The sequence below is a fragment of the Aedes albopictus genome, chromosome 2 (genome assembly GCF_035046485.1).
Source record: "Aedes albopictus strain Foshan chromosome 2, AalbF5, whole genome shotgun sequence".
Lineage (NCBI taxonomy): Eukaryota > Metazoa > Arthropoda > Insecta > Diptera > Culicidae > Aedes > Aedes albopictus.
The window spans coordinates 282,925,661-282,947,705 of NC_085137.1; the positions used below are offsets into that span (position 1 = coordinate 282,925,661).

Genomic DNA, 22,045 nt, shown 5'->3' on the forward strand with positions numbered 1-22,045 from the left:
TTAGTGGGGATTGGGATGCAAAAATGTGACTTCAACAAATCTCCGACATGATTTAACGGAGTGTAAATTTGATAAGAGCCAGATTTTATAATGATAAGGAGGATTTTTTCATCATTCCGCAGTTTCATTATGATTCCAATCCCTATAACGTCAACAAATATGATATTTGTTGCAATTCACTACTAAAGAAACAGTAATATTTGAAAAGTGACCAAAACATAATTTTTTCTATGAAAAAAGACGAATATGCTTTTAAGGAATCTAAAAACTATTTTTAGATATGCAGCAAAAATAAATGTTTTGATTGTTTAGCAAAGAAAAAAATACAAAAGTACTCAAACTAGACCGCGCCTTTGGGCGGAGTTGGATATTGCAGGGTTAATATATGAGATGCAAGATTTGAACTTAAGCGAGAATGTGGAAGAAAATGATTGCAGCGCAGAATTCTACGGACTACGGGTGTTGTCCGCACATGCCATTGCTGCATCGCCCTTTCTTAGTTTTTGTTACTGATGCGATATTAAGGCGATCATGCTATCCACTGATGAATAACATGATTGACAGACTTTTTCGAATTTAATAAATGAACAAACGGGGATAACCATACAAACCGTTTACTATCAGAGGAATGGATTTCGAACATAAAATCGTTGGATGCTACGCAACAGGGAAGGCATACTCCGTTATAACTTTCATCGTTTTTTTTCCTGGGATAGGACACCCATAGTTCTTTCTTCCTTGTGTCTGGGCTTTAGAGTCTAGGCTTATGCACCATTACTAGCTCTCTAATATGATACTAGAAGAAATACAGGTTCTTAGGCCGTTGTGTATTATTTCTTATACTAAACTTTAAAGTTATGTACAAAAATATGAAACGAGCTCACCACCCCACTTTATTAATTACAAGAGATGCAATATTACTAAATGTAAAATTGAACCGGCGAAGAAACGTCTTAAAAGATTATTACAAGAATTCATAATGTAAGAAAAAACATACAACAAACTGATACAGCTGTTATATACAATGTTCCTCTTACACATTCTATTGCTGCGGTGAATAGTCAGATGGAGCACCCTGGTATTTTATTACAAGCTAAGGCAGAAAATAGCTACCAGTGGGCGGTTTGCATCACCACAGAAATCGTTTTGACTCCAACTATTTTTCAGCACCTGAAAAGTAGAACGTTTTGATTACTTAGGAAAACTTGTTATCACGGGGCATTTAATAGTCAAAGTAGTAAATTATCCTGCAAAACGTAAGACACACATAAAATAAACTTTATTTTATTTATATTCTGCATCCACAACGTTTAACAAAGATTTGCCTAAAATAGGCATTTTGGATAACTTTTCCTTGTCCCTTCCAATATTTCCGTAGTTTGATCACCTGATTTTCTTTTTGCATACATTACATATATATTTTAGTATGTACATAGTTAACAAGATTCTTATTTTTTAGTTCGACATCGAAATCGTGGAACACACCTATGGGGATACGGAGTTCAGTAAACCATGCAGGCCTATAATCTTGGATTGATTCGTCGCACAAACAAACCAGCATTGGTACATCGTAAGGAACCAACGTAAGCATTGCACTGGAGAACCACGTGTGCAACAAGCCAAGCCGCTTATAGCTAATCATAGGCAACATCTTTGTGAGGATGCAACACTTTCCCATCGCGTAACAACAATTGTCTCATCACGCCACCCTCTTTTTCTCTCCGACTGTGTTGCTGATGCGGTTGGTCGAAGAGTACTGCTACTCTCGAAGCTAGAGCGAAGCATTCACTCACTCCTATGAAGTTATACGTACGAAACCGAAACTATTCCTTTCAATGTAAATATACTACTACTGCTGCTTCTGTTGCTAGCTTTTACAACTACTACGTAGTAGACAAGACCCGAACGATAAGTGAAACCTAAATCAGTCGTATACGAGATTGAAGAGGAAATAATGGTGTAAATTTCAAATCAACATAAACGACGAGTTTCGAATCAGATTGAGGTGAATTTTTCTATCCCTATACCGGAAACTGGGCTATGTGCAACAAAAGAATGTGTTTAATGAAATGCTAAACAATTATTGTTTTTAATTGATGTATAAAATCGATTCTCGCTTGTAGTCTCAATCGGGTTTTTATTCTAGATACGAAAACGGAATTATCACTAGATATCTCTATTTAAGTACGAATCAATTTTCCTCCAACGACGCTACGTGCAATTTTCCTTTCTTTCCCCTTAATTATTCAGTGGCTATCATGTGCACTATTGTCGCAAGCTTTGTGCATGAAAATAAAGCAAACCGATCGTTTTTTTTCTATTTTTCGGCCTTGTATAATATTTCATCTAAAGTAAAATCGAAACAAAATGTTGAGAAACGCATTTGTAATCTGTGATAACGAAAAAAGTATATAAAAATATTGAACATATTTAACACTTTATCTTAAGATGTCCTAAAATCTTCTTTTAGTTTTATTTAGCAAAAGATTCTTCTTCAGCGAAATAATTTTTCCCGTACGCTCGCTTGAGAGTTGCATCTCCTTTTTTTTGTCTTATATCAAAACAAGTGAAATCAAACCGTTGAAACAATTTCCGTACAACTTTGTTGATGTTTTGTATAAATGTATGAATGTTACACGGACACATAGAGGTGAATGCAATGATCCTGTACTTGCAAGGAACTTCAGCACCAGCTCGGAATTGACTATTTTCTATAGGCAATCAGGATGAGGATGAAAGTGTTATCGAACTGGAATACCAAATCCTAAAAAAAAAACAGATTCACAAGATTGTATAAATTTTACAAAGGTAAAACCATTGACACTGAACAGAAAAGTATTGTACAGACATTGTTTAAGAGTTTTTCACTAGACAAAATATCATCCGCAGTAGCAGTTGGGTAAGCTATTCAAGTGTAATGAAATTTTGTACATAGCCACCCTCACATCGATTATCATCTAAATGGTTAAGGAAGTTTATAACGACATCATCTGTCAGAATCATCCATGCAAACCTAATTTCTATTCGTGTGAACTTAGCGAAAGCAATGTAGAATCCGGAAACACATACCTTCATCTCTATAGTCACAATTTCTAAAGAAAATATAATTACAGCCATTGCAATACTTACTGAACAAAAAGAAAACCATTGCATTGTCGACATTTGAACAAACACACACAACAGCATATGCACTCTGAATCAGCCAAGTCTTTATAATACTTTTTCCCAATAATAACAATTGGTATGAACATGTTTTGGAAAGATTGTGGAAGAACAGATTGCTTTCAAAACAATGATAACAAATAGAGAACAAAAACACAGTAATGTACACTTGTATTCGCTAACGGTAATATAAAAAGAAATGAATGTAGAGCAAGGAATCGGTACATTTATCAAAATAGTTATGATAACAAAACAAAGCGGATAAACTTATATAGTGAGGTAAAGCATACAGAAAATCAGAAAACATTATAAATTATATATATTTAAACGAAAATCATTAGGAAAATAGAAATAATAATAAAACATTACCTGGTTTCTTGTTATTAGTTGAGAAATTTCGCAATACAAATGATTAAAGACTTATAAAACCGACTTTCGCGCATTTAAAGTCACGAATACCACAAGGACATATCTTAAAATTGAATTTTTCGTTTACAAAAAGTTACGAACGTGCAAATAGCCGAAAAATAAAATCAGTATCGTAAAAGCATAGCTACCTCATATATTTTTCATCCTTTTTGGCGTAACGTTGAAACTGGGAGAAAGCCAACTTTCCAGCATAGTATGGCAAGTACGAGGATACTTCATGCCCAAAGAAGTTAATGAAATTTACATGTTCAACCGAGTGGGAACAGTATCCGTCATCCTTAGCATGGGCGTCGATTGTGGAACTCCAGCAGAAGCGGTGCTGTCTACACACTTATTTCTGAGTCACTTGTTCGGCTGTTCTATTTTCGGTAAAAGTTTGGATAACCGAAGTCCAGCACAATTTTACCGAATTTCAGTTATTTTTTACCGAACGTTCGGTAAACATTACTAATGATTCAGTACAGTTTACCGAACGTTCGGTAATTTTTCGCCGAACTTCGATAATATCCTGCTTAACATTCGGTAATCTGAACTTTTACCGAAAATAGAACAGCTGAATACGATGCTTTATTTTACCTATTTATGTCCTAATTTTGAAAACCTATTATGTCCTAATTTTGAAAACAAAAAAACTGCTTTAAAGTGCTCAACTCTGTAAATTTTGAGTTTATATTATGTACCTCACTAGTGCGGGAAGGTAATATTTTAATTATATGTCTTCCATCAAACTATACTCCTGTCCATTGTAACTAGAGTGCAATTGGCCAACATAGAAACAAAGCTTATGAACACTGACAAACTGACTCACTTTTTCCTATAAGGTAGAGATCGAAAGTTTTCGTTTAGAATACTATACGTATTCAAGCTTTGTTGGTCATCCTTTTTTTTAATCAATTTTCATTAGGCCGAACAAAACAGTGCGTGGGTACAACTTATTTCTTTTTACTTAAACATTATCAATATTTTTAAGCTCTGTCTATATTTTGTTGATTATACAGACAGCATACAAACAAGCAACTAACTGTCAAAATTACCCGAGCAGAAACGAATAACTGACACGTAACTGCAGCATAACTTGCCGGGGCCCGTGGCGTAGTGGCTACACGTTTGCTTCATAAGCAGATGGTCATGGGTTCGATCCCAGCCCCGGCACTTTGGTCAGTTGCTCTTTCCCCCTGAGAGCAGCTGACACTGACCTCTTATGTAGGGCTTCTAAATACCTAATTCAGGTTGTAGGTATTGAGTTTTGCATACCTGAGTTTGGTATTCTGCAGCTAATTCCCAGTAGGGTAGCCCACACTTACAATATAAATTACGAAAAATGCAGAGGCATGCCCTTTGAATCAGTTGTATTGGACTCCCAGAAGCCACGATCAATGCTTGAGAGGAATAGATAAAGCCCTTTAAGCTCAACCAGCTTAATGTTTGGTAAAATTTGGCCAAATGTATGCAGAAATCGCAAGTTTCCGATTTTTGCCACTAGGTGGCGCTGTAAGTGTTCAATTAATACCATCTTTGGTATTTTTGTCAAAAATTGCATTGCAATCCAACTCCTGCGGAAAAAGTTATACCCCAGGTAAAGTGAGGCGAAATATTACATTATTGTTTTCCCAACTCATGTAAAAATATAACATCAATAATGAAAAGTCTATGTTCCGTTTGAAATTTGGTCCTTGATATCTACAAGTTAATCATTTTATGGCTTCATCGGTCAATTTCTACTCAGAGTGCAAAAGAGTAGAGATCATAGTGGATAATGAAACGATAGATATGATAGTATTCGCTAGGTTGCAAACAAGTGTGAAAATTTATAGAAGGTGATATTCGGCATGAAGGCCATGTAGGGTCTTGTACCATTTGGGCAGGTGTACCTATTTTGGGCACTTCCCGCTATAACTAAGTCAATTGCAAACCGATTGATTTGAAATTTTATATAAAGTTAGGCACGCACAGTATCTAACACTTAATCTCTGCGTCTAGCAGAGATATCGTCGAAAAGATAAATCAGTTTTTGAGCATTTGGTGAATTCAATTGGAAATCATTGGAGAAACACCATGACTCCGAGCGGCTTCTAATGTGGCATCGAGAGGCATGTTGTCAAAGGCACCCTCGATATCTATGAAAACGCCCAAACAAGATTGCTTTTGAGCGAATGCTTGCTCGATATCGTAAACAACCTTGTGTAAAAGAGTCACAGTGTTCTTAACAGATTGGTAGGCATGTTGGTTCACATGAAGAGGCACGTTAGCCAGATGAACATCACAGATGTGGTGTTCTACAATGCGTTCAATGCTTAGAAGCAAAGAGGAGCAAAGAGGAGCAAAGAGGTCAAACTGATTGGTCTGAAACTTTTTGCTTCTTAATACGAAGCACTACTCACATTCGGAATAAACTTCATAGTAATATCCAACCAAGATTCGGGAGTATACCCTGTAGCAGTGTAGAAAATCTGCAAACAAGATTTTTTTTCATGACATGTTTGAAATAATTAAATCCTTTCTAAAGCAAAATAGGAGAAATCCCATCTGTCCCAGAAGAAAGCAGCAAAGCTATTTAGTGCCCACTCTATCGATTCTATAGTTACAATACTCCACGTTGAAGCTAGAGAATCATAACTACAAGAAAAGACATCAGGTTCAACCAGGAAGTGTGTGCTGAATAAGCATTTCAGAAATTTCTCATCAAAGGAAGTGAAACCGTCATTTGGCAAACGAAGTTCGTTCACTCGGAAATCCTTAGATTTCGCAAGGATTTTGGGGAGTAGGGACAAAAGGTCTTACCTACATATTTAAAAAAAAAAAGAGAATTTTCATGCAGCATATTATGTTTGATTATTTGTTTAGACTTTTTTGTCTTTTAGCCTTTTAATTTTTGGGTTTTCTATCCTTTTAACTTAAGCCGTTTGGCACACAGACATATTTCTTCTTGTTTAATTTATGGTTGCCCATATTTGGCTATTGTTTTTAAAGCAGATTTGCTGTGTAGAGAGTATACGCTCTTAATATCGGCGCTAACATTTCAAAAAGGCGAAACTGCTTGCCGAAACCAAAACTTTATCTCTCCGGCCCAATGTTCAACCACTACTGGACGGAGAAAATGCCATTTTTTCCTATAGTGGAAGTTGGTGTCCTGGGAAAGATGAGATACGATCTAAGCTAAATATGGGAGAAGGTATTGTGTTGAAGATCAGTTACGTCCTTTTGAAATGTTGATGCTGATATGCATGTGAATACTATCGCCTTTACTGAGAGTAAAGCTATGTTCACTTAGAATCCGGAATCATGTCACATTTTCTAGTGGCGCTCTCAATGAACATAATCATCATTCTTTTGCAGCACTCTGATCATACACTAGGGTGTCTGTACCAGTTATCGCACCACCTAAGAAAAACTATTTCTACAAAAATAAGAAGAAGACCGACGAATGTAAACAATAAGTCAAATGATTGATTAGTTTTCATACTTTACAGGAAAAATATAAAAACGGAGTCAAAACTACTCTTAGTATTTATTACGGCGTGTGCCAATGAACCCTGTACCAGTTATGGACACATTTGTCAATTTGGGTTCCATTTCGCACTATTTACATGCATTCCTTATGGGATTTGCCATAACTGGTACACTATGGCGAAATAGGGTGCAAGGAGGCAGAAAAGTTAAGGAAAATGATTTATTTCTACCATAATTTGAGCAAATTGTGAAGTTTGAATGATTGCAATCATCTTTTGTGATCGTGATCTGTTGTTCACGATTTTGTTCTTGTTGCTTTGTATCTTTAAAGGTTGAAAATCAACTATGGCGAATTTGAGGTACTATAGCCATAACTGGTACACTGAGCCTAATTCTCTTTAAATGGTGAAAATTTCATCGATTTTCTTGCAACGAATGAAAAGTTATTTCAGATTGAAGACAAGAGGAGGAAAAAAATCTTGCACAAACACGTTGAAAATTTAGCGTGGTCAGGTACGACAGTCGCGAAAAATGTAAATATCGTCTGTTTAATACTTACCTGTTGTTTGTCGAACTGTTAGTCCTACGTCACTTAAATGAAATTTGTGACAACTGTAAATATTGTAAATACCTACCTGTTAGACCTAATTAATCATTAAACATACAAAAACACAAATCACCTGTAAAACACAAACATATACTCACCCAATACTTACCATTTTTTACCATACACGCACCCACTGTGCACCGAAACATAACTGTTATAGAGGTAATCACGTTCAAATGTATGCGTGCCTTTTTTGTGGATGTAGTTGTGAAACTGCGAGGAAAATATTTGCACTCTTGCCCCGGACGTTAGTTTTATCATTATTTACCCGTTTTACCCAATTCGATTGGGTAATATTTGCATATGCAATCTGAATAGCCTTTCAATCGGCGTGCACTTTTGTGTGAGGAAAAATTTGCGCTAGTGTTCGTGTGTTGAAATGTCACTTATCTCTATACACTAGGAACAATAATGTATGTATGTGTAATGTGTACCCAAAAACGTAAATATAAACAGTAGTAAAACGACCGTCGCGCATATCAGTCGACCAGTCCGTTGTCCGTCCCAAATCGCGAGTTTTATTAAAACGCGATCCGAAATCCCCCACTTTGGGACGTAAAACTCGTGCGGTAGTGTCGTGTCGGTGGTGGAAAAGTTCAACCTGCAAAGGGTGCAATTAGCAGCATATGTGTAGAATTGCTGCTGGGGAAGGTGACAGTGCAGTGCAACCAAAGTGAAGAAAAGTAGCCGTAGCCAAACGGCGAGTGCTTGAACAAATTTATGGTCCTTCGAGCCGGATCCTGGTGAACAGAAACTGCCAAGTGATGTGTGATTTGCAAATGGCCAAATAGTGCGCGGAAAGTATTGTAGCGTCCCCGGGAAAGATTAGTTCCATCTTGTACTAAAGTGAATACAGTAGTGATTGAATCGCAACAAACAACACCTGTAAACAAACCCGCCCATTGAAAGGTGTTTAGTGCGAACAAGTGTGTGTGACTCAGCCTACAATCAGCTGTGCGATCGTCGTCACGATCGTTTTTTTTTTGTTTTGGAAAGCCACTTGCATATGCAACAAGGCGCGGTGTGCAAGAACGGAAGTTTTGTGCGGCAAAATTGTTGAGTGAAAAGTTTGTTGCGATTTAATTGAAAATTGAAAATTTGATACGAACGTGAACAATCAAGTGAAATAATAACCGGTTGTGACGCTACAAAGTGAAAAATGGCCGAAGAACTGCAGAAGAAGAAATCGAACATCATCGATTCGCTGGCATTGTTGGAGCGATACGTCAAGGAGTATGAAGCAGAACCGAAGCAAGTTGGGCTAGTGGAGGCGTGGGCGAAGCGGTTGGAGAAGCTGTACGACCAGTACCACGAAATCGCGGTGCAGCTGGAGATGCTGTCAACCGAAGATCACCCTATCGACCTGAAGCAAGAGCGGATGAAGGTGGACGGAAAATACTACGCGCTCTCTGCCTTCTGTCTGAGTAAGTTGTCCAAATCTTCTACTTCCTCTGCTAGCAAACAGGCTCCGTCAGGTCAGTCTTTGCGAGTTAAGCTACCGGAGCTAAATCTGCCGAAGTTCAGCGGAAAACTCGAAGACTGGTGCGTTTTTCGGGATTCCTTCGAGTCAGCGATCGGCAGCCGGACTGATATTAGTGCCGTAGAGAAATTGCAGTACCTGAAGGGAGTCGTGCAGGGGGAAGCGGCTCGTATTTTGGATCCGATCAAGATAAGCGAGCAGGGATATAAGGATGCTTGGAGAACTCTCCGGCTTCGCTTCGAGAACAAGCGGCAGTTGGTCAAATGCCACATAAAGACCCTCTTCGATACCCCGGCGATGAAACGCGAATCCGCAGAGGAGCTGCTAGCACTCGTGGACCGATTTGAGCAGCAACTTTCGGTGCTGAAGAGCTTGGGTGAACCGGCAGACAAATGGAGTTCTCTGTTGGTTTATCAACTATCCATCCGTCTCGATCAACACACGCATCGGGAGTGGGAGAGCTATTGCACCAAGCTCGATTCAGAGAACATCGCCTCCGTCCTGGGTGGAATCACTAATAAAACCGACGATTCCACCGGAGAAGAAACAACCACCATGCCTTCGTACGTCAAAATGGTCAACTTCTTGCAAAACTACGCTCGAGTGTTGATCGCAGTTTCCCCAGCCACGCCACCACCACCGCCCCCGCCCCGCTTCAAGTCCAAGACGTCGAAGCCTGTTGCATTCCCTGCGGCAGCATCAACAGCATCGTCTAGCAGTTCATCCGCTTCAGCTTCCACCGTCGGGAAACCGACTCCGCCGTGCGAGAAGTGCGGCCAGGATCACTACCTCTACCACTGTCCGGACTTCCGGAAACTCAACGTGAGTCAGCGAACAGATTTGGTAAGACAGAAACACCTCTGCATGAATTGCTTGCGATCAAGTTCCCACTTTGCCCGGAATTGCTCCGGCCAGCGATGCCGGGTGTGTTCCAAGAAGCATCACACACTGCTTCACACTACTGTTGATGCACAATCCTCTTCTGGTGGTCAAACCTCCGGATATGCACAGCAAGGTTCCCAAGTGCCCCCTCAGTCGTCTTCGCAAACTCAGTCCGCTTCGCTTGCTTCCATCCAACAGCAACTCCCCTCTACCAGTACCGCCAATCAAGCTAATGTTCAGAGCGCTTCCGGCACGCCTCAATATGCTCTCGTCACACATTCCAAGGAGGTGTGTCCGGAAACCGTTTTCTTGCCTACCGCGCTCGTGAACATCCGAGATGGTAGGGGCCGTATCAAGGTTGCACGTTGTTTGTTGGACTGTGCGTCTCAACGCAATTTCATTTCTGGAGCACTTTGCGAACGACTGCAGCTTCCTCGTACCCGTCTACCGCAAGCAATCGCCATTAGTGGAATAGGGAACACGTCCGCCTCTGTCGAATATCAAACCACCGTAACGCTGATGTCTCGAGTTGCGCCGTTCTCGCTGAACAGTGCCATGTTGGTGCTCCCGTCTATAACTGTAAAGCTGCCACAATCCACGGTGGATACTTGTCACTGGTCAATCCCTCCACACATCGATCTCGCTGACCCCACCTTCGCGGTATCCGGCAACATCGATATTATTCTGGGCGCCGCACATTTCTTCCAAATTCTTCGTTACGGACGAATAAATCTCGGGGATCAACTTCCGCTGCTGCAGAATACGGAGTTCGGATGGGTCATATCCGGAGAATGCCTATTGGATGGTCACGATCACGCGAATCCTCGCTACTGTAGATTCAGCAATCCGTGTATCATCGAGGAGCTGGTCAACCGTTTTTGGCAGCTCGAAGAAGTCCAAGACAACCGAGGCTGGTCTCCGTCCGAACGGTTCTGCGAGGAACACTTCGCCCAGAATACCACGAGAAACACAGAAGGTCGCTACGTCGTGAAGCTACCCAAGCGTGAAGAACTCCTCATGCAGCTGAAGGACAACCGGTACAACGCAACCCGTCGTTTCTATTCCCTTGAACGGTCGTTGGAGGCAAACCCAGAGAAGAAGCGAATGTACCACCAGTTTATCGAAGAGTACGTGCGGCTTCATCATATGCGGGAGATCGGCCCTGATGAAGCGGATGACCAGCCACAATACTTCCTGCCGCACCATGCCGTCATGAAGCTTGACAGTTCCACAACCAAGCTCCGTACCGTTTTCGACGCTTCGTGCCGCTCAAAGTCAGGGCTTTCGTTGAATGACCTTCTACTTCCTGGTCCTACCATTCAGGACTCCCTGGTCAAGATCATCATGCGCTTCAGGTTCCACCAGTTCGTTGTCTCTGCCGACATCGAGAAGATGTTCCGGCAAATCCTGGTTCACCCATCGGACCAGCCGTTGCAGCGAATCGTATGGCGCGATGATCCCGATTCTCCATTGAAGACGTTCCAGCTGTGCACCGTCACATACGGTACCAACAGCGCACCGTTCCTATCGACCAGGGTGCTCCAGAAGCTTGCAGACGATGAAGAAGCACAATTTCCACTGGCCGCTCCATTCCTCCGTGATGACTTCTACGTCGACAATCTCCTTTCTGGTTCGGATGACGAAAGCTCTCTCGCCGTGGCCTGTGAACAGCTCATCACAATGCTCGCTTCAGCAGGTATTACTCTCCGTCAATGGTCGTCAAACAGTCAAGCCGTTCTCGACACCATCCCGCCGGAGCTCCGAGAGACTAGCACACTCCGAGATCTGGACCACGACGCTTCTGTAACCACACTTGGTCTGCGATGGGAACCGTCAACCGACTTCCTACTATTCAAGCCACCGCACTGGGCTGAATTCCCGGTGTTAAGCAAACGAGCACTGGCGTCGCAGATCAGCAGTCTGTTCGACCCGCTAGGATTTGCATGCCCGACGATTGCGAAAGCGAAGATGAAGCTCCAAACCCTTTGGAGACTACAACTCGATTGGGATTCACCCGTACCAGACGGGTTCGCACGCGACTGGGAAGAATTCAAGCAGAAACTTTCCGGTTTCGATTTACTCCGAATCCCACGACACGTTCTTCGTCCCAACTATCGACGGCTGGAGCTTCATGGGTTCAGCGATGCTTCACAGCTGGGGTACGGAGCATGCGTGTATATCCGTTCGACCAACGGCCAGGAACACCACACAGTTCGCCTACTCGTTGCAAAATCCAAAGTCGCGCCAATCAACATTAAGACCATCCCTCGCTTAGAGCTGTGTGCAGCTCTCCTCCTATCGAAGCTACTGGGCCAAGTGCTGGAAAATTTTCGCTATGACGCTCAAATCGTTCTTTGGACGGATTCGACAATCGTCCTGAACTGGATCTCCGGACTCCCGCTCACGTGGGCTCCTTTCGTTGCCAACAGAGTGGCCGAAATTCAAGAGCTGACCAGTCAAGCGACCTGGAATCACGTACCGTCTCAAGACAATCCAGCAAACCTTATCTCGCGAGGAATGGACCTCGATGAGCTCACAGAAAGTGAACTGTGGTGGCATGGACCACAGTGGCTGAATTCCAACCAACATCAATGGCCAGCGAAATATGTTCCCAAGGCGAACATCGACGACGAAAGAAGACGAGTGGTTGCCCTACCGGCAATCGAAGAAGTTCACGAAGATCTGATCTTCCGATACTCCAGTCTGCGACATCTACTCCGCATCGGCTCTCTTCTCCGTCGGTTCTGTGAGAACTGTGTGCGCCGCAAACACAATCACCCTTTAGTGACTGGACCACTCTCTCCACAAGAAATCGACCGCACTCTTCTCGACCTTCTCCGTCGAGTTCAACGGCAACACTTCAAGGAAGAATACCGTCTGCTCAGCTCTGGTCGACCAGTCAGTCACCGGTCGAAACTTCGTTTTCTCAACCCGGAGATCGTGGATGGTATAATTCGAGTTGGCGGCCGGCTCCACAATGCTAGCATACCGGTTGACGAGAAGCACCCCATCGTTTTGCCGAATAAGCATCGCTTGACTGAGATGATCGCCAGAAGAGAACACGTCAAGACACTTCACGCCGGTCCTAGCTTGCTACTTTCGACACTACGTCAGCGATACTGGCCTCTTGGCGGCCGGAATCTAGTGCGCAGCATCGTCAACCATTGCATGACCTGCGCAAGAACGAAACCGAGGAACCTGGAGCAGTTGATGGGAAATTTACCCCGCGTTCGGGTTAACCAGGCGCACCCATTCGAGAATATTGGAGTAGATCTCGCTGGCCCAATCTACGTTCGCACTACACTACGGAACACTCGTAACCCATTCATCAAAGCGTACATCGTCGTGTACGTCTGTCTGGCAACCAAGGCAGTCCACCTAGATCTGGTCACAGATCTGACGAGCGAAGCGTTTATAGCCAGTCTTCGGCGATTCAGCGGACGGAGAGGAATTCCCGCTCATATCTACTGTGACAACGGGACCAACTTCGTTGGAGCACACAGGGAGCTGAAAGAGCTTCGAACACTTTTTGACTCGCAGCAGCATCAGGAGGCGGTAGCAAAGGCATGCGCGGATGATAGAAGTCACTTCCATTTCATTCCGCCACGTTCGCCGACATTCGGCGGCATTTGGGAAGCCTGCGTCAAGTCCGTGAAGCAACTGCTGCGCCGAATTCTTGGAAATGCTCACCTGACCGAAACAGAGCTACAAACCGCGCTGATCCAGATTGAGGCCCAACTGAATTCGCGTCCAATAACACCGTTGCCGGTCAGTCCATCTGATGAAATGGTCCTTACTCCCGGCCACTTTCTGATTGGGCGGCCACTGAACGCAGTCCCTGATCCGAATCTACAGAACGTTCCGGAAAACCGTTTGTCTCGCTGGCAACGTGTTCAGCAACTTACGCAGCACTTCTGGAACCGCTGGCACAGAGAGTATTTGTCAACACTTCAGAATCGGTATCGGTGGACCTCGGAAATGGACAATCTGGTCGTCGGTTCCATTGTCGCTCTGATGGATGAGCGATACCCGCCACAGAAATGGTTACTGGGCCGTATTCTCAGCGTTCACCCTGGCGCGGACGGCCTAGTCCGGGTAGCGACCGTCAAGACAGCTTCCGGAATCACTCAACGAGCCATCGGGAAACTTTGTTTATTGCCGGTGGAGATCGATCCGGCGAGCGTATCGTCGTGCCCAACTCAAGCAAACAACACTGTGTCGCCAGTCGAGGGGACTCCTGGCCCAAGCTCGGGGGAATCGAGCGTGTTCCTGGAGCATCTGTAAAGAGGAACGAAGCCTTCCGTTGGGTCCTTGGACCCAACGGACTGGACTTCGCCCTAGGCAAGTACCAGTTCGTTCCCTTTCCTTCCAGAAATTCAGCCGTTCATCCCTTCCAGAATCGCCCAGCTTCCAGATCCATCCAACAAGCGCCAAAACCTTGTCCATTGCCGGCACCGGTCGATCCGGCTAAAGTGTCCTCGTGTCCAATACAAGCAAGCTACAGCAGTCCGTCAGTCGAGAGGACTCCTGGCCCAAGCTCGGGGGAATCGAGCGTGTTCCGGGAGCATCTGTAAAGAGGAACGAAGCCTTCCGTTTGGGTCCTTGGACCCAACGGACTGGACTTCGCCCTAGGCAAGTACCATGTCGTTCCCTTTCCAGCCAGAAACTCAGCCGTTCGTCCCTTCCAGAATCATCCCAACTTTGTTCACTACCGGCGTAAATCGATCTAGCCAACGTGTCGTCGTTTCCAACACCAGTAACCTACAGCAATCCGTCAGTCGAGAGGACTCCTGGCCCAAGCTCGGGGGAATCGAGCGTGTTCCGGGAGCATCTGTAAAGAGGAACGAAGCCTTCCGTTTGGGTCCTTGGACCCAACGGACTGGACTTCGCCCTAGGCAAGTACCATGTCGTTCCCTTTCCAGCCAGAAACTCAGCCGCTCTTCCTTCTAGGACCATCCAGCTTCCACTAACGTCAACCCGACTACAAGTATTATCAGAAGGCCGGCTCGACGTCCACCATCGGCTGCCGGAGCAACCGTAGAATGTTGAAAATGCTTTGACATCCATGTGCACAACAGAACATGTGCTCGATGAACAAATTGAGATTTGAAATTATGAAAAGAAATCCACGTACTCCGGTGAGACTCGAACTCACGACTCCCAATTCGCTAGACGGGCGCTTCTATTCCTTCAAGCTACGGAGTCACTCGACTATCTCCGTCGCCAGCAGGCCTAGAACTGAACTCGATTCCACAATCGCACATGGTTATCTTCTTTTCACAATCCAAACCCCCTTCGGATGGGATTAGATGAACATCTAACACATTGTCTGTTGTGCACATGTATGTCAAAGCGGGAGAGGAAGTTATTTTTAATTGTCGAGAGCTTCGGGCACTGCCTTCCAATCACTTATTGGTATGGCAATTAGTGTGCAGTCGGACTCTCGACGGGTCGGTCCTCGGCCGACCGAATACGGTAAGGGTGACCGTAGCACCTTACAAATGTCAATTTCTTGATTTTGCTGACAGACAATGTGTCAGATGTTCATGTATTCGGTCGGCCGAGGACCGACCCGTCAAGAGTCCGACTGCACACTAATTGCCATACCAATAAGTGATTGGAAGGCAGTGCCCGAAGCTCTCGACAATTAAAAATAACTTCCTCTCCCGCTTTGACATACATGTGCACAACAGACAATGTGTTAGATGTTCATCTAATCCCATCCGAAGGGGGTTTGGATTGTGAAAAGAAGATAACCATGTGCGATTGTGGAATCGAGTTCAGTTCTAGGCCTGCTGGCGACGGAGATAGTCGAGTGACTCCGTAGCTTGAAGGAATAGAAGCGCCCGTCTAGCGAATTGGGAGTCGTGAGTTCGAGTCTCACCGGAGTACGTGGATTTCTTTTCATAATTTCAAATCTCAATTTGTTCATCGAGCACATGTTCTGTTGTGCACATGGATGTCAAAGCATTTTCAACAGTGTAATTTCCCACATGGCTTGGTCAGCCAAAGCAAAATCAAGAAATTGACAACCGTAGAATATTCAAATTTCATTGGCGGCCGGGATGTTTAATACTTACCTGTTGTTTGTCGAACTGTTAGTCCTACGTCACTTAAATGAAATTTGTGACAACTGTAAATATTGTAAATACCTACCTGTTAGACCTAATTAATCATTAAACATACAAAAACACAAATCACCTGTAAAACACAAACATATACTCACCCAATACTTACCATTTTTTACCATACACGCACCCACTGTGCACCGAAACATAACTGTTATACACTAGGAACAATAATGTATGTATGTGTAATGTGTACCCAAAAACGTAAATATAAACAGTAGTAAAACGACCGTCGCGCATATCAGTCGACCAGTCCGTTGTCCGTCCCAAATCGCGAGTTTTATTAAAACGCGATCCGAAATCCCCCACTTTGGGACGTAAAACTCGTGCGGTAGTGTCGTGTCGGTGGTGGAAAAGTTCAACCTGCAAAGGGTGCAATTAGCAGCATATGTGTAGAATTGCTGCTGGGGAAGGTGACAGTGCAGTGCAACCAAAGTGAAGAAAAGTAGCCGTAGCCAAACGGCGAGTGCTTGAACATCGTCAAAACCATTATGTGTTATGTGCACAGATGTTGTTAACCATGGCATAAGGAAGTGTCCTCGGAAGAAAAAAGCTTGGGTTCATTGATAAATCTGCTTTGAATTTGAAGATTTGGCAAGAAGTTCGAACTCTGGGCATGATTTTTTCGCTACAAGATGATGAGAACCAATACATACAAGGATGACAGCCTCAAGAATCGCGTGGATATGTAGAGGTTTTACCTATTTTGATGAGCTGCCATGACAGCCGGAGACGTTCATTGGTATCGTCACAGATGGGTAGTGTTTATCAACGAAAAAAACACTCAAATTTCGCGTTTTCTCAATTCACTGCATTGCCCCTCATTTCGCAATAAAAAAAAGTTTGGCAATTTTTCTTCGGAATTCTAGTCAGACTAGTCAAGGCACTCAGGACACTGCATAGATGGCCTGATTGTTGAACAAACGTGCGGAAGGGGTTGTTGCTAAAATTTACCACCGTTGTGCAGATTTTTGAGAAGTCAACACTGAAAAAGTCAGAAAATGTGTGAAAAATAAAAATAAATAATTTCAATGATATTTTTCCATGAAAGTACAATAAATAACCTTTGTTTTGAGGGTTTCACCTTTTATGTTTGATATTCCATCCCTAAGATATACGTGATTTTGTCATTCCGTATTCTAAATGTACATAGCTTTAATATGACATATGGAATCACAATACAATATACATTTAATTGAATTTGTTACACCGATGTAATGTTTGCTCTCTACATGCCCTAAGAACATCTACCGTATATTGACGTTATCACCAATTTTGATACAAAATGCGCTCCACCGATATTTATAGGGTAGCGAACCACTTGGGCAGCGGCCGGTATTTTGGGCACTCTTCGCTATAACTCAGTCAATTCCAAACCAATTGACTTGAAATTTTGTACCCGGCTAGATACTATATGTATCTCATCGCGTTCCAAAAATTGTGTCAATTGTTTCAAAATTGGCTGAGTTACAGCAAAAAAGTGTCCAAAATAAGACCCCTGCCGAGATGGTTCCATTTCCCTATGGATGTTTACTACTAAATTTCAATATTTTCCATGATAATTTTTGTTATTGATGCCTTCATTCATGATTCTGTTATGATATGTGGTGTTATTTTATAGAAAACTTGATATTTTAAAGGTTAGGCCCTTTAAAAGGGCGTAACTTAAAAAAATCGCCCAACGATGATTTTAAAAATTTGTCCAAGGGTGTACGATAGATAAATAAAGAGAATGGCGTTTCAGGTTTTGATGGTATCCATCGCAACTGTCCCGCGATCGCGTTACTTTTTCACTTTTATGTGGTGGGAAAAGTGAAAAAGTGCGATCCAAGCGAACTCTCCATCGAAACTCTTATTGCTCCGGTTTGCGCAGTAAGGGCAAAATACTGCGGATGGCGCCCTGGCGCTCCACAGGCTCCGTTAGCGGTTAGGTTTCTATTAAACCCCCCTAGCCGTTCATTCCTAGGCACAGTAAGAATATAGCCGCATCTCAGAGCAGGTGGCGTGTGGAGTCGGAGAATGGCTAGCTCAGATGCGGTACAAGAGGTGGTCCAGGGGTTCGGAGTCGGCTTCGTAGGTCATACCGGTGCCCTACGGTCGAAATCGACCCTTTCAGCGATTAAGTGGCCGCGAAGAGGAAGTCCTGGTGGCATTGCTGCCGTGGCGTCGGTCTACTAGGTTGGATCCGAGCCCGCGGTTGGAAAGGGGTCTCTGGCAAGGACCAAGGCTGGTGGAGACCCCGCTGTCAGAAACCTTCCCAAGTAACAATTTTGATGCTTTCTGCTCTTAGAATTTATTTATGGAGGTTTTGTCATTGCTTTGGTAAACCCCTCTAGGTTTAATAAAGCATTATACATTGTAAAGCAGTCTTAATGACACATGCAACTTTAAAGCACTAGATCTTGAAGGATATCTAAAAGTCTACTCAATAAAACTTATCCGCTTGCCTATTTTCAAAGCAACAATTTTTATCTAAGCGGACTGTTAAGTACGTATTAAAATTTAATCCTAAAATTTCTTTCCAAGCCGTTTGCATCGCATATTGCATCGGCCTCAAAACTTAATAGATAAAATAAAGTCGCAATAAGGTAATCTTAAATCTTTTCGGGATTCTAAGCGGAAGTATTAAAGCAACCTTAGGAGTGTTGCTGCAATGCGATCTTCATGTGGTCAAAAGATTTGATAGGCAATACAATCGGAAACGTAATTAATCACGTATGATTCCATTCCACTATTTGAAGTTAACACCTAATGGGTCATAATTGTGATTGATTACACTACATACAGGGGATACTCAAAATAACTGGGACAAGCAAAATTTTCACTTTTCAAAAAATGTTCAACTAGCTGCAACTTTTCGAAAAGGGCATCAAATTTTCTCAATTTTTTACTGTAAGTTTATCAATAAGGTGTGTATCAGTGGTCCAATTTTGGGTAAGATCGGGATATTCTTCACGAAGTTAGGAAGATTCTAGAAAAAGATATAATTATCCGATAGCCAACTTTGAGCTGTTATATCTCCGGATTCAATGAACCGAATGCAATGAAATTTTGATCATTTATGACTCATATAATGAACTTTGAAAAACATACGACCTAATTTGAAATTATTAATAAGAAAAAAAGTTATAGCGATTTCATTTATTCTATGATTTTCTAGTAAATTTATCTATTTTTAATATGCATCCCATTACTTTTTCAACTTGATACCGGCCATTTGATTGCTTTTCATTGAAACATAAATACATTCAAATAAATTAGAGGAAATTTAAATGAACTATAATTACTATCTCGAATTTTGAAACGATGATGAAGTTTTGGATAAATTGGTGTTTTATTAGAAAAATATTCTAATCGTTATAATTTTCTTTCGTGTGAAAAATTTTAAGTTTAGTCAAAAGTTTTTGAAAGCTTATTATATGAGTCATAGATGATCAAAATTTCATTGCATTCGGTTCATTGAATCCGGAGATATAACAGCTCAAAGTTGGCTATCGGATAATTATGCTTTTTTCTAGAATCTTCCTAACTTCGTAAAGAATAGCCCGATCTTACCCAAAATTAGACCACTGACACACACCTAATTGATGAACTTACAGTAAAAATTTGAGAAAATTTAATGCCTTTTTCGAAAAGTTACAGCTAGTTCAATATTTTTTGAAAAGTGAAAATTTTACCTGTCCCAGTTATTTTGAGTATCCCCTGTACCTACCTAACACTCGAGTAGATGAGCCAACAGCCTCAAATTACTACGAACCACTACTGAAAAAGTGGAGAACACATAAAATTTCTGTTTGTTTACATATTTTGACGGCTATCGGCCACCCGGAGAATTCTTAAGAACAGTCAGTCTCATCCCACCGTTCCTTAGAACCTAATAGTGTTTGAGTAGCGCAAATCATATGCGTTAAGAATAAGTGAGAGCATGCTTGGCTTTGCTCCGTATTCATAAAGAACAGCTACCCTAGAACATGTTGCTTTTACACTAACTGATCTTAAGAGATCTTAATCAAAACAAACAGGGTTTAACCAAGGAATTGGCATCCCTATCCCACCAATGCAATGTTTTCGTAGCCAGCATAACAGCGGCTCAAGTGTAGGGCTCAAGCTGACAACCTATCTTTCAACACAGCAGCATAATTTTAATGTGGGGAAAGAAAACAAGAAGATCATAACAGTCCCCTGGGTTTAACATGACAGCATCCATATTTTAGCTACGATGTTCTGTTCCTGCTTGCAACTTGTGCGCGCCATGTTGATGTCTGGGTTGAAATTTCAATGCATAACATTGTAAACGTCAATCCCGCTAACTATTTTCAATATGACAAAATCGCAAGCCGACGTGGCGCTTCGTCTTATTCAGTAATTACTTATTACATTATGCGAGTAAGCTTTCATGGCATGAGTTTCTATGTCATAGAAACAGAGTTTTACGCTGATGAAATTTGTAACTAAATATCATGGCCATGACTGACCCACCTTATTTTTTTTTGCGTCATTATTAATTTGAAATTTATTTTAGTTTATTTGATGACTTTGATTTCTGATCTATTTTTAGGTTTTAATCGTTCATACAAGATGTTTTACGAACTTTGATATGGCATATTGATCTTCTTATAGCCTACATAACAGATCTTATCTTAGCCGTTTAGCAGACTACAGGAACGTGTCGTAAAATCAAGTAGCCTATACAATGTTTTAAGGAATGGTTTTAACAACCTCCTGTAGGGTGGGCCCTTTTGAACGGTTTTATTAGAGCTGTAAGGATTACTATGCATTAAAATGAGTTTTATCAGCTTGATTATATCAACAGCTTGTAGGCAATAAGAAAACTAAAAATATTACTTGGGTTGTGGTGCATCTGATAGGGCCTGAAGGGTAGTGAGACTCTTCCTTACGGGCAGATCCGATCGGGTTGCACGTAGACATCAGTTCTTGATGTCTGCAAAACAGTTGGGCGCGGTCGGGGTTGACCCTGCCCGCCTTCCGAGGACAAAGGAAATTATTAGGATTACTTGGGAAACTGGCTAAGCGCCAGCATGCTACCGTGATGGACTCTCCAAAGCGAGTCATCGATGATCGTTGCTGCAGGCTACGCAGCTAACCTTGAGAGTGCGATCTCAGAAGCAATGCCTTCTTGGTGGTTCCAGAGGGACGAAGGGTTTGGCGACCATAGGAATATGTTTAGTGGGTCTAGGAGAGAGTAATCCTGGCTTTTACTACTATTGTAGAAGACGGCCTTAACCCCACACTACCCTATCCTTCCTGTTAGGGTGTCTGTTAAGCTGATCGAGAAAAGAAGACAATATTGATGATCAACTTCATACGGGCACGAACAACCCGGTACCTAGGAGGACGTCACTGTAGACGTATGCCTGAGGTTGACGGTGCAGCCTTATTAAGCATTTGGAATAAGACAACGTAAATTTATCCTCGTTCCATATCAAGGTGGTATGGCCGGAAATAATCCAGGACCATATTTGCCTACTTGATATGTATACCGTGTGACGATAGGTCAGCTATTAAATACGAAAAAAACCTTAAACCATAAAGGGAAATATATTCTTCAATTCTGTCTTGCTTTGTCAGAGAGATCAGAGCCCAAATGAAAACTCCACACCGTTTAACTAAGCAATTTGATTTAATCATGTCCGATACCACCGTGGGAACTGATTTTGGTAAAAAGGAAAATAATTTGAATAATAATACATTTTTAGATAAGAAAGCAAAAATATTGTAAGGTACACATTTATCTTAAATAACCCAACACACAAACAAAATTACAAATTACTGCATCATTATTGTCTGTGGGAAATTATCAGTAAATTTGAAAGGTATGTCTAGATTCATGCACATACTAATACTAATATGCTCATATTCAAAGCGTATAATTTTTGCGAAGAATAT

General features: G+C 42.2%; 2 protein-coding genes across 4 annotated transcripts in view; both read left to right on the plus strand.

Moving 5' to 3' along the window:
* The window catches only part of LOC109415156 (homeobox protein araucan), a 271,454-nt gene extending 267,924 nt beyond the window's left edge, over positions 1–3,530 (plus strand). For all 3 annotated transcript variants that reach the window (XM_062851959.1, XM_062851960.1, XM_062851961.1), the window contains one exon: positions 1,460–3,530. The gene's annotated coding sequence lies outside the window, so the exon portion shown is untranslated. The remainder of the gene's footprint in view (positions 1–1,459) is intronic.
* Positions 3,531–8,807: 5,277 nt separating this feature from the next.
* LOC134286608 (uncharacterized) lies at positions 8,808–14,294 on the plus strand. The gene has a single exon (XM_062848241.1). The coding sequence runs from the start codon at positions 8,808–8,810 to the stop codon at positions 14,292–14,294; it is 5,487 nt and encodes a 1,828-aa protein (XP_062704225.1).
* Positions 14,295–22,045: the final 7,751 nt, after the last annotated feature.